The sequence below is a fragment of the Eretmochelys imbricata genome, chromosome 2 (genome assembly GCF_965152235.1).
Source record: "Eretmochelys imbricata isolate rEreImb1 chromosome 2, rEreImb1.hap1, whole genome shotgun sequence".
Classification (NCBI taxonomy): domain Eukaryota; kingdom Metazoa; phylum Chordata; order Testudines; family Cheloniidae; genus Eretmochelys; species Eretmochelys imbricata.
Window position 1 is genome coordinate 254,477,126 of NC_135573.1, and position 13,288 is coordinate 254,490,413.

General features: G+C 44.7%; 1 protein-coding gene across 1 annotated transcript; it reads left to right on the forward strand.

Moving 5' to 3' along the window:
- Positions 1–284: 284 nt before the first annotated feature.
- On the forward strand, positions 285–11,930 carry CRYGN (crystallin gamma N). Its single transcript, XM_077809496.1, has 4 exons — positions 285–305; positions 784–1,032; positions 4,069–4,214; positions 11,795–11,930. Exons 1-4 carry the CDS (start codon positions 285–287, stop codon positions 11,928–11,930), a joined length of 552 nt encoding a protein of 183 aa, XP_077665622.1.
- Positions 11,931–13,288: the final 1,358 nt, after the last annotated feature.

Genomic DNA, 13,288 nt, shown 5'->3' on the forward strand with positions numbered 1-13,288 from the left:
GAACTCGAAATGTGCAACACTAATCAGTCAAATCCCTGCCAAACAAATCTTTTGTTAAATTATACGCACTAAATCAAAACTCTGGACTCAGCAGGGCCTGATAGTGGAAGTTCTGCCTAGTAAGCATGATTTTTTAAAGCCTCCTATTTCTGCTGTATTGTTAAGCAGATCTCGCGATACCAGCCTCATCTCTCCTCACTGTATATAGTGGGGTATCCAACATTTCTGTAGATCACATTTTTGTTTTGGCTTCTGCTTTGACTTTGGTTTGCATCCAGCAGAAAATGTCTCAGTATTCGGGAAAAGTAAGTAAACAAACAACTGTTTGGTCCTCCGTTCAGGCCAAAGAGCCAGAGTTCTCTCTAGGTTGAGATAGTAGGAATTTTCCTAGGTTAGGGTAAGGCAAAGTGAGATCATGTGGTGATACTGTTAGTAATGAATGCGGAGAAATGGAAGCAAAGTTGTTAAGGAGGGGAAAAGAGCAACTAGAATGGGGTGTACTTTGATAGCTGTGCTTCCTGTTCAGACATTTATATTTACAAAAGAACAAGAGAGAGGTGGTATAAAAGCCACATGCAGTGTTGTAAACTTGAGCTGTGTTACAATTCTCATTAAAACAAATAGTCCAGTGTCAATTTAGTTCTCCTCTGGTTGGACTCAGAATTAAAGAACCACTGTGTCTGCCAGAGACACCTATCTGCTCAGAATAACAATGCGTAGTACAAGCAGGCAATCTGTGTTTGCATGTGCCACAATACAGCATCCTCTCCCTCCTCATTTCAGATCACTTTCTATGAGGGCAAATACTTCACAGGCAGGAAGCTGGAGGTCTGTGGGAACTGTGATAACTTCCAGGACAGAGGTTTCATGAACCGAGTGAACTCTATCTGTGTGCAGAGTGGAGCTTGGATCTGTTTTGGTCACCCAGACTTCCGAGGACAGCAATACGTTCTGGAGCATGGGGAATACCCCGACTTCTACCGTTGGAATGGCCATAATGATCGCATGGGCTCCTGCAGGCCTGTCGGAATGGTTAGTGCCAACTTTCAATTAGTTTCCAAGAGGTTTGTTTTTGTTGCTGAAATATCTGGTTGAGGGGGTCGCATTTGTGCTTTTAGCTTCCATGTTAGCTGGAGTCTAAATAAATATCTGAGAAAACGAGCTTTATAGAAATAATACACAATTAGGAGGTAAAGAGCATTCTGGGGAAAGTAGACCCTCTATGAACAGTCTTCATAGGCCACAAAATAGCATAACAATTTCCCATGCTTTCAGGACAAGGGCAGAAACTGTATTCTGTCTTCCAAGTCAGCAGTTTAATAGGGTACGATTTTGCTGTGGTTTTTATATGTGAGGGCAATGCCCCTACAGCATCACATGCATTTATTTGTAATGTTAAATATTATGAAATATTTACATGCAAATGAATTGCAAAGTTCTGTGCACAAGGCAGGGCTCTACTCTCATATTCTGCTCTCTCTGTGTGTCCAGAACTCCTGATGACACCCACTAGCAATCTGTGTGTATACAGGGAGGAGAGGCCATTGGAATCACAATTTGCTGTGCAAACCAGAGAGGAGGATGTTGCTGTGGGACAGCTCTCAGGCTCCTGGCAAAGTCACCCACCTTATCTCTTGTGTTTCAAATTCTGAGCACCCCTGAATTAATACCAAATATGGCCCAGATCACACAAAGAAACCAAACAAACAGAGCAGAGAGCCTTTACCATGCTGGGGAAGAAGTGGGAGGATTTGCAGCTGGAGAAAAAAATTGAATCTGGTTTGAGCTTTCCATTTGATCCCGACATCCCTGCTACTGATGGGAGAATGATTAAAGAAAATTACTCGCAGGTTATGGCCACTTACAGGTTGATACAGCCACCAAGTCCCATTGGGTTGTAGCTTTCTTTGGTGTTGTGTAAAACTTAGTCTAAAAAAATGGGAGGGGGGGTGTAGATATGTGCATCTCCTGTGAAGTTTTAGTCCATGTGCAATACATAAGACCACACATACTTCTCTAGACTCCAGAGCATCCTCTCAAATTTAGGAATCCACTCACTACTCCTATACAGGCAGCTCCTATTGGCTGACCAGTACCCAGCAAATGAAAATGAGGCTATACATCAACAGGTGGTGGGTGAAATTCTGTGGCCTGCGTTGTGCAGGAGGTCAGACTAGATGATCATAATGGTCCCTTCTGACCTAAATATCTATGAATCTATGAATCTATAGGTGCCTCTTTGGACTAGGTCCACTGAGGGCCCTGTTCTCCATTAAATAAATCTGGTGTCTCACTAACCCATAAGGATTTGTCAGCCAATGAGCCAAGCTGCTGAAGGGGACCTTTTCTTACATTTTAAACTGCCATGAGAAGATATCAGTGGGAGCTGTACCAAGCCAGTACACCTGTCTGTCCCATGCTGCTCTGGTTGGCGTACGTGGCTGGAGGATCCTGCACAGAGCTGCTCTCAGAACTCTGCCAAGGATGTATTGATTGGGGCCAGGAGGAAATTGCTACGCCACATGAGAAGAATGAAGGCTGTATGGTGTCACCCCCATTCAAGCTTGTGTGTTGTACAAGTCAAAGGTTGGCTGTAGCCCTATGCTTGGTGCTCCACTGGTTGACCTTTGACACCCGTCCTTAGTATTAATGTTTTTTTTATTCTTGGTTGGCGCACCTTGGGGCCTGTTGCTGATTTACTAACTTTGCTGGGTGAGATGCATCACTCCCTTAGCCTGGCCTGAGGGGAGGTAAATGTACATCTTTGGGGTAGTGGACTCTCTCTCTCTCTCTCTTTTGGCTGATGTTGGAACCAGGCCTTTTCATTCAGCAAGGGGAAAGGTTGTCTTTATATTAGCATTTCAATGAGACTCCTAAGGCATGCCCAGTGCAGTGCCCCAATGGCAGAGTTATAAGTCTATTGTGTAGGGGGCAGTTTCCAATGTTTAATACAGAATCCAGAGAGGGGAATATGAGCTTGTCAAAGGTACCACATAGAACCTTGTTTCCAGATCCATGGAGACCCACTGAACATCTGTGGGCCAGTAGCCATGAGTGCTTTTCTTCCCCTCAGGCCTGTGCTCCATTGCTCTTATACAAGTGAGAGTTTTAAAATATTTCAACAATTCAGGCAACAGTTACACAGAAGAATGTTTGGTCAGGAATGGTATCTGAGATTTCACTGCTGGAGAATGCTATGGGATTTTTGGCACTACAATGTAGCTTTTTCATGCATAATGCAATTTATATGAAAAATATATTAGCTATTGTCTGAATTCCGCTTAAAAAAAATCTTTTGACCAGCTCCATCACAAATACCTATGGAGAAGACAGGATAATTTCCCCAAAGACGTTTACCTCAACTCATCCTTGAAGGCTTTCATAGCTAGGACTCTGGGAAGATATTTTCCTTTTCTTTTTAAAGAAAGGCACAACAACTTGTGTAAATAACCACAGATATGATTGGAACTGAAGAAAAGTACAAACTGGGGAAATAATCTAATACCTCTGTGTATTTTGGATTTATTAAATTTTTTTGCACTAATGTTCTTACTTCTTATACTTTTGTTCAATTACATTTCCAATATTGTGTGTGTGTGTGTATGGCATTTTGGGTTTTTTTTAAAAGTATATGTGGAGTGGGAAATGGTTGTGCATATAGTGTTTGTGTGGTGTGCGTCTTTGTGAACAGTGTTTAAGTACTTGTTTGGTGGGGGAGGGGATTTAGAGGTGAAAGGTGTGGGAGTATGTGTGGTAAGTACAGCGTGTGCAATACGTTTGTGTGTGACCAGTGGTTATGCAGGTGTGTGGATGTTAGTAGAGGTATATTTTGGGGAGGAGTTTGTGTGTGCTTTTTTGTGAGTGAGCTGTTTGTGAGAGACATTTGTATGTTTATGTGGGTATTTGGGTGGGTATTGTGAGCATATGTTTGTGGGTGGGCAGTGTTATTGGGTTTTTGCCACATTTCCATGATGAGGTATCATTCTTGCTTTCTGGTTATCTTTTACAATCAGGGGAAACAATTTGATGCATTTTCTTTTGAGTTTACTCAAATCTCTTTGTCCCCAGCACGGTGAGCATTACAGAATGGAAATATTTGATGGGAGCCATTTTAGTGGTCACTGCATGGAGTTCACTGAAGATTGCTCTTTCCTGCAAGGGCAGGGCTGGAACAAGAACTGTGTCAATGCCATCAAAGTATACGGAGATGGAGCGTAAGTAAGCAAAGGACAGAATGACATAGCAGTTGCATTCGTTTTATATCTTGAAACACAATGAAGCTCGCTCCCCCCACAAGCCCAATCCACTCTGTCACAGGGTAGCTGGTCTCTGTGGATAGACTGAGCCCAGCTCCTCGGACTGGAGCAAGTGAGCCTAATCCAGCTAATTAAAGAGGGCTGGGCTACACCTCGGTTCATAAAGGGGGAGGGTGGCAGGCTGAGCCCGAGCAGCAAAGGCCACACTGGAGTGGCACCAACTCCTGTGGTGAGTTGTGGAGCAAGAGGGGAGTTCAGGGAAGCAATCCTGCGGCTGCCGCTCCAAGGAGGAAGCAGAGCTGGCTGAGGCTGGAAAGCTGCCAGGAGCTGGACTGTCAGAGACCCGTAGGTAGTGCTTAATCTGTGCCAGGGCTGAGCACCTCTAGGCTTGGCACTTCATAGCCCCAGCACCTCTGGGCTTACTGCATCAGTAATGACTGTAAAAAAAAATTGCTTGAGCCCCGGCACCTCTTTCCTTACAAATTAACACTGCCCGTAGGAGGGGTGGCCCTGAAGCCTGGGGGCCAGGTACTGACTTAAGAGTGCACTCTGGTTGTTTGTTTAACCTTTGTTACAAAAGAATAAACCTCCTTGACTGGGACTGGGGGTGGCAGTGCATGTCTGGAGCTGGGGTGCAGTGGTGACTATTCCACTAAAATTGTTAAAAAGACTCCCATTGGCTTCAGTGGGAGTCAGCCCTAAGAGAGGGTTTGCACCGGAGGAGGAAGTTTGGTCATCTTGATCTATACATTTATTTGTGGGGAGGGGATTAAATGTAAGTTGAGTAATCTTAACATCTACAAGAGGTTGCTAATGCTTCAGACAAAAAGTGACGGTTCTTCCTGGTAGGGTTTAGGAGTCATTGAAGTCTTTACCTTGAAAATAATTTTTCTCTACAGACAATGGCAACCACCAGTTAAAATGTAGTGGATTGGGTGCAGTAAATGGCTATCTGGCTTGCTATTTCATGAGTTTGCTAGAGAGCTGACAGTATTGAATAAGTGCACAGACTGGGAGGATTAGCCACTTTGGGGGTTTGCTACTGGGACATGGAGCCTTTTGACCCACGAGGTTGCTGGTTTGAATCCAGCCCAGGTTAGCAGTGAGTGTTTACATGTGCTGGTTGTTTGGTGGCATATGTGAAATGAGCTGGTGGCCTCAGTCCAGTTCCTAGTAGTCAGGTATCTGAATCACAAAGCCAACACCATAGCTACCACTAACCTTTTGTAGTTTTTTTTCTCTCCTGCTGGTAACAGCTCACCTTACCTGATTACTCTCGTTACAGTCTGTAAGGTAACACCCATTGTTTCATATTCTCTGTGTATATAAAATCTCCCCACTATATTGTCCACTGTACGCATCCGAAGAAGTGAACTGTAGCTCACAAAAGCTCATGCTCAAATAAATTTGTTACTCTCTAAGGTGCCACAAGTACTCCTTTTCTTTTTCTGGATACATACTAACCCGGCTGCTACTCTGAAACCTGTCTAATTCCAGGTTGTCATGGGGAGGAGGTTCCTTATGAAGATGGTTCCTGCTTTCCCACTCTCCATTAGAAGTCCTGTGGGATTCCCCAGCATGGCTTCATGGTACTTAGAGATGAGCCAAGGCTACAGCATTTGAATTTGAATGTAAATGTTGATGTCTCACACCTTGAAGAGGGGTGTGTGTGTGTGATTTTCAGAGGCACTGAGCTGCCACAACGCCCACAGACTTCAATAGCACTTTGAAAAATCAGTACTCAGTTCATTGCCCGGTGAACGTAGGCTTCTAGCTTCTGTCACTCATATTTGACAATTTTGGTCCTAATCTCTCTGAATTTCATTCTCCTTGTGTTTAAAATGAGGATAATAATATTTCCCTGTATCGCAGTACTCTTCTGAGGCTACATTCACTGTTGCCTTGTGATCCTTCATTGTGGCAGTGCAAACTATGATCAGCCCAGTTTCTGTCTCCCCTACATTTTCAGACATCCTTGAAACCTTTTGCAAAGTGAGGGTTGTGCAGAGTTTGCCCTTTGTCACTGTTTCAGGGGAATTAACATTTTCAGGGGGAAAAAACTTGTCTCCTTTTATCAGGAACACATTTGTTGTTTTTTGTTATGTCATCAGTTATTTTTCTGTTTTCATTGTACCACATTTCCTTTTACCAACAAACACATTTCGTTGGAAGTGTGTGTGTTGAGGGGGGGGTGTGTGTGTGGAGGGGAAGCAGAAAGCCGCAGAATTCTCTCAGAGCCAGGAAGTGTTTGGCTTGTGCAAGGCACAGCTGGGTCTGTGGTTACACAGGATGCTTCCATGCTAAGAGAGCATCTTCACTGAGGGTGATGGGTGAAAAGAAGGGGAAGTTCTTACTGAAAGAAGTTGGAGCAAAGGAGCCCTATGACCATCATGTGATTTGGTGGTCTGTGTTGGAGGGGATTGGCCTGGATTATTGCACAACCCACACCTACAGATTGTTTTGATGCTGGGCATCAGAGGCGGATTAAGATTTATTGGAGCCCTGGGCAAAAAGAACATTTGGGCTCTCGCTCTGCCCCCTACTCCTTCCCTTCCTCCCAAGGCCCCGCCCCCTGGCCTGGCTGGAAGCTGGGCTGTGGTAAGAGCTGCCCAGGGAGCCTGGGCCCCTGTGGGGAGCCCTGTACCCTCCACCTGCCCTGGGCAGCACATCTTGGGGGGACAGGGACATGTGCTGGGGGCTGCTCTCGGGCACCCCAGCCCCCCCATCCAAGGCAGGTGCAGGGCTCCTCACAGTTGTCTGGGCTGCCTGGATGGCTCTGATCAGAGCCTAGGGCAGTGGTCTCCAAGGTGTGGGACACATCCCCTGGCGGGGCACAAAGGAACATTCGGGGGGGTGCAGTGGGGCCCAGCCCTGCACCCAGTCCCAGCTGCGGCTCTGCTCTTGGCTGCGGCTCCGCTTCCAGCCGCAGCTTTGGCCCCGCTCTCAACTGCGGCCCTGCTCCTGGCCCCTGCTCCTGGGGGGTGCAGACAGGGTTGGGGGAGGGGCTCGATTGAAATAGTTTGGGAACCCTTGGCCCCAGACCTCCTGATATTTTTGGCAAAACTGGGCATTTTTCTTGCTTGTTCTTGCCAACTGATCACCAAAATGACAAATGCCAGTTTTGCCAAAAAGGGGCTTGGTGGGGGGAGCAGCAGGGCTCAGGCCAGCCCTACACAGAGGGCTTGGGTGAAGGGTTCAGGCCAGCTCCGTGGGGAGGCGGGGAAAGGAGTTTGGGCCCATTGGTGTAGGTCGTGTCTTCACGGAAACACTACAGCAGCGCAGCTGCCTTTGGAGCATACGCAAGCCCTAAGGGGCTGCACTCACATCCATTCTCTGTTGCCCATCTAGCCAGTTAAGGGTCGATCACGCACATAACCAGCAATCTGTTGCTGTTGACTGAAGAGAACAACCTTCGGTCATGGTTCAGATTGCCAGTTACACGTGTGATCCAATACACAACTTCCACCCTCTTGCCCCAGGATCCCAGAGACGATATTCTTGCTAAACTGTCCCTTTCACTGGATAAGAAAGGCGTTTCAAACACAGTGTGGGGAAGGCTGCATTAGCCTGTGTCTCATCAATTTAGGTTGCCTCAGGCATACCACATGCCATTGCATGACACAATCTGACATGGCATGCTGCTGAACCACCCCCTTGGCCAGCACTGCGGTTATCTGTTCTCCTGAGACTCCAAACCTGGAGAGAGAGCCCCTGCGAATGCTCACTGGGGACAATACACATGCTCACTCGCTGACTCAGGGAAAAAGAGCTGCAGGGTGCAGGTTTTCCATTAAAACCCTCTTTAAAGAGGGTTGCTTGGCCCTTAAAAAGCTCTCCTCCAGCTGTGCCGTAGTATTAAGGGTTAGAAGCAAGAAATAGGCTCTTAGAATATTGGAAATTGCGGAGATGAAGGAAGAAGGGGACACGCATCAAGGCCCTAATTGTGCCCTGGGTGATCACTACTTCCCACCATCCAACACAGATGTAATGAGGTTGAGTAGTGTCCGTATAAGAGAAAATAAAACTACTAATTATTCTTCAAAAAAGATTTTTAATGACTTCCGGCTATAAAAGCAACACAGACAAAATAAGAAAAGAAAGATTAAAGACCAGCACTGAATAAGGATTAATATAAATGGCAAGTTGTACTGAAGATAAGCACAAGTACATGTAATGTTATTCATCAACTACCTACTACTATTCTTAAGGCTATAGTATCGATACAAACTTGAGATCAATTCAGCTCAAGCAACCAGACTTCTTTACTCCATAACCTTACCCTGCATTCGTCCAAAAATACATTACCCTTCAGTCGGCTGGTTTCCGCACTGGCCAGGTACAGACAGTCGAGAAGTGCATGTCCCTTCCATTCAGGGGGGTGTGGGTCAGGTTTCCTGATCAAAGAGAGGTCCCCTTATGATCAAACACACACACATTAGTCCTGTGCCTTAATACTTTTTATCTTATTCGTGTTTTAAAACAGACCAACCAATTAGGGTGGGCCAAATTCTTAGTGTGGTTACTTTGATATTATAAACTATGTGTGGGTGCATAGTTTATCTTTATGTAGCCAATTATTTCAAATGTGGTTGCTTTAATATTATAAGCTATGCTCGGGTGCATAGTTTATCTTCATACATTTGAGCCGGCCTAAAGTGTTATCTGGTTGCAGCGCATCCTGACCTCAAATTTCAGTTTAACTTTGCAGAGCTTGCTTTTTGAAGCTTCCAGAAGTTTGAGGCCTAACATTGACAATACCTTTGTTCATTTTTAGTTTAACAATAGAATCATAGAATATCAGGGTTGGAAGGGACCTCAGGAGGTCATCTAGTCCAACCCCCTGCTCAAAGCAGGCACAATCCCCAATTTTTGCCCCAGATCCCTAAATGGCCCCCTCAAAGATTGAACTCACAACCCTGGGTTTAGCAGGCCAATGCTCAATATCCCTCCCCCCAATACTTTTGTTCATATTAATCGCAGAAATAAATGATTTAATTATTTTTTAAATTCTATATTAATTTACCTTTCCATGTAGCTGAGAGTGGAATTCTTTTAGGATTGTCCCATTCCACCCCTTATCTCAGCCTCAAAGGCCCCATGTCAAGACAAGCCATCCCTCCAGATGAGGCAGGTTCTAGACACAGCTCCTGTCCTTGTGTCAGGTCGGTCTATCCTTCCATCTGCAAAGGGCTCTGGACACTGCTGTGGGCCACGATGCTGGGCCAGCCTGTCCTTCCAGGCGAGGAGGGTTCTGTGCCAACTCTCTCCAGATCTTGCCAGCATAACTTCAGAATCATCCCAAGGGTGAAAGATATGGAGAACAACATGAGGGATGACGTCCACTATCTTGCATGAACACGCTGTTTCCAGAGCATTTCACAGCCCCTTCCGGTCAATGAGTTAAGATGAGAAACATGGTGGATTTTACTGTGTGTGCAACAGCAGACTCTTCCTCTCCACTACCCTTCTGCATACATCTGGCAGCCCCCAAACTCAATCCCATCCTGCACTACTGTGTGAACAGGGTGGGCTTTTGTAATAAAGCATCCTATTTTATATATAACAATTTTTTATCCCTAGATCTCAAAGCTCTTTACAATGCAGAGTAAGTCACATTATCCCCATTTTACAGATGGTGAAAATGAGGCACAAATGTGAAGTGGCCCCACAGCAGGTCAAAGGCAGAGCCAGGAAGAGAATGCAGGTCTCCTGAACTCCTAGTCCAGTGCCCCATCCACTAGGCAAAGCTGTCTCCCATAATAGGCTTTCAGGGAGATGCAAGGTTCTTTGCTCCCCAGGGATCTTTTGATGATGTATCCTACTTGTGGCTTTTGGAAGGTAATTATGTTCCTTTGCTAATTTTCCATGCACAATATCAATTGGGCACAGAAATCTTCGCTTCCTGTCCTAAGTTCTTATCTGGAGGTGCTGTTGAACAGCTGCCAAATTCTGTCACAGAGGTTGCTGCACTTCAATGGTTAGTGTCCAGAGTGATTCCTATCTTATGTGTAAATGAGTACACTGCATGTAATTTGAATGAAAAGTCTGTCCATCTAATGGTATAGCTTGGTGTAAGTGAGCATAGCATCTACCTTATGTAGCGTTGGTCCATTACTGGGGCTTCTAGGTACAACTTCAATGTAAATAATAATAATAATACGATTGTAAGGCATTATTGAAAATGAAATCTGCTGCTGAGATTTTGATTTCATAGCAATTTCTAAGATAGTGCCATCTAGCTGAAAATGTGACCGTTTTTGGGTGAAATATGGCCATTAGAGGTGACTACTTGTTGGAGCCTGGTAACCTGGTATTTTGCTTTCAATAGATGTTTTCTGTTCCACATACAGTGTCGTGCATCGTTTCTCTTCCAGTACCACAAATAGCATAATCTGACGTGACACGTGTCTTGTTCCTTTTAAGGTTCAGTGATTGCAAGAGATTGTTTGTTTGGCAAGAATAGCATTGAAGAGCTGGAGGTTTTTGTTTTTAAAAAAAATTGGTGATAATGCACAAAAGTAATTTGTGAAAATTGAGATCACAGCCTTGCGATTAATAATTGACGATAATTTTGAAGATTTTGTTTAGATTCACATTTACATCAGAGCCTCCACTAAATTCCAACGGTGACTGAGCCGGAGTATTTGAATTGACCAAAATATTGTGACATTTCCTGTACTCAGACTAGAAAGCATTTCAGATAAAACAGCAAAGTCAAACAGTGGGGCCCAATCAATGCTTTTTCTCCAATGGGAGATCGCTGTGTGCTGCATTGATCAAATTGATTTGCATTTAGAATAAAAGTTTATTCGAACATTGCTCAAAACATGTGGTTCAGAAGCTGTATTTTGATTAAAATGATCAGCCTGCAGCACTCTCTTAACCAAACCACGAGGTTGGTTTAAGACCTTCCAACATGTCAAATTCAAATTGGGGGGAAAAAAACCAGCCAAGAAATGAACCTTGTGGAATTCCATGGAAGAGGGGCCTTTGAGAAGGTCACTTCTCACCAGTCACAGAGAGAGAGAGAGAGAGATTGATTAGATCTAGGCATGGGGAACCAAGTTTACTTTTCTAGATAAAGGGGGGTTCAGGAAGATGGAGTGTACTTGGACTGTTTGGGGTGGGGATGGTCTCGTCCTGTGTGTGTACAGCGCTCAGCATGATGGGGCTCAGATCTCAGTTGGGACCTCTAGATGCTGTTGTAACACAAATAATAAATAATATGATGGAGTGGTCCAGGATGGCTGGGGAATAGTCAAAAGGGAGCTCAGAAGTCAAGGAGAAGGAGCCAACAGCACTAAGGAGGTTAACTCCACAGAGGAGAGCAGTTTCCATTCTGTGTCCAGATTGAAACTGGACAAATATATTGACTGGGATTTGACCCAGAGGTGAAAGTCTTGTGCCCTTAGGAAAGCAGTGCTCCCTAACTTCCAGGGTGAAATCTGACAAAGGGATTCAGCAAGGGACCAAAGATGGTTTTTACTACTGTGCTGCATAAATGCTTTCCTGAGTAATCCATTCATTCTCTGTTTTAGATGGGTGCTGTATGAGGAACCCAATTATCGTGGCCGTATGTACGTTGTGGAGAGAGGAGAGTACAACAGCTTTAACATGTGGCAAGCTCACAGTGCAAATATCCAGTCCCTCCGAAGAGTCGTCAACTACTTTTAACTGAGTTATTCTTGTACAAACAATGTCCCGGTGCAAACTGGAGTTCAATCTTCCCCTCTGCTCCCTCAAAGTGTGCAATAAATTCTTAAGAGCTGCTGTTGGCTGCAGGTATTTTTCCCCCATTACATGAGAGAAGATGCTTTGCTTGGTTAGATGGCCTGACAGTACTTTGATTCATAAAGCAGAGCACATGGGCTTGCTTTGCTGCTGTCCAGACGAGGTACCAGTACTGGCAATGTTAAACCAGCACATTATTCACATGCAGTCTGTTGCACCTGGTCCAAAGCCCACTGAAGTAATTGGACATTTTTTCACGGACTTCAGTGGGCTTTGGATCAGGCCCATTATTATTATTATTTTATTTTAAAAGCCACCATCCCACAAGTATAACATCTCGGAACATTGTTCTGTTTAATTCCAGAAGGGAGACTTGTGAACTCCTGCGGCCACAATCCGCTGGGATTTTCTGTGTGTGCCTTTGAAAAGCAATATAAGAATATAGATGTTTTTCTCACATAGCCCACGTAGCACCTTTCCTTTTCTTCTTCTTAAATGGATACATTTAGCCCTTTGTATTTCTTGGGTGTTCTCAATTGGTCCTTTCCTAACTCTGCATCCCAGATTCTATTGATCTCTGTTGCAGCTTCACATGGGCTGCCAGGGGGATATAGATAGGGTGGAGCTGAAGGGCCGAAAGCTCGGTCTTTTAAATTATTTACAAAATACATAATGAGATTGCTTTTGTGTGGTCAGCGACACATCGCCCTGAAAGGTCAGATGGCTCTTTTCCCATAGGAGCATAAACTGCATATGATATTAGCTACACTGTTTCTGGCCAGTTTTTAAAGGGATAATTTTATTCTCCTTTTCATTCCCTCTGGTATATATTGGTTTATTATATTCGCTGTTCAGGCTCATTTGTCTGATGGTTACTGACAGGAACTGGCAGAATTCCTATAATGCTGAGCCGTTGCTTCCTCACTGCAAGTCTGTGCGTTAGTCCACTGGAGAGTCTGCTGACCTAAGCACTTTAGCTGTCTCTTCAAAGGGACGCTGGAAAGGATGGCAGGCCCTGAGTGCATCTGAATGTGATGCAAGAGTGCACTTACAAAGGGCTGCTCCGCTCAGCAGTGCATCTCTGTTCTGCCCTTGTGGAGTGGCATGCAGTGGAGTGAAATATACAAGAATTCTGTGATTTTAAGAGCGCAGAGAAAAGCAGAACTCTCTATTAATTGCACATTTATAATGGATCACATGGATACACCTTGGAAGAATGGCAATCTGCATTGGAACTGCACATAGGCCTGTGTCCAGATCTGGGCACTGGTTCGATAATTACATGCCCACAGACATGTTGC

Bases quoted from the DNA above. Each gene is read 5' to 3' on its own strand.
- CRYGN (XM_077809496.1), top strand. From the start codon at position 285: ATGTCTCAGTATTCGGGAAAA. The intron at 1,033-4,068 runs GTTAGTGCCAAC...CTTTGTCCCCAG, and splicing joins CCTGCAGGCCTGTCGGAATG to CACGGTGAGCATTACAGAAT. The intron at 4,215-11,794 runs GTAAGTAAGCAA...TCTCTGTTTTAG, and splicing joins AAAGTATACGGAGATGGAGC to ATGGGTGCTGTATGAGGAAC.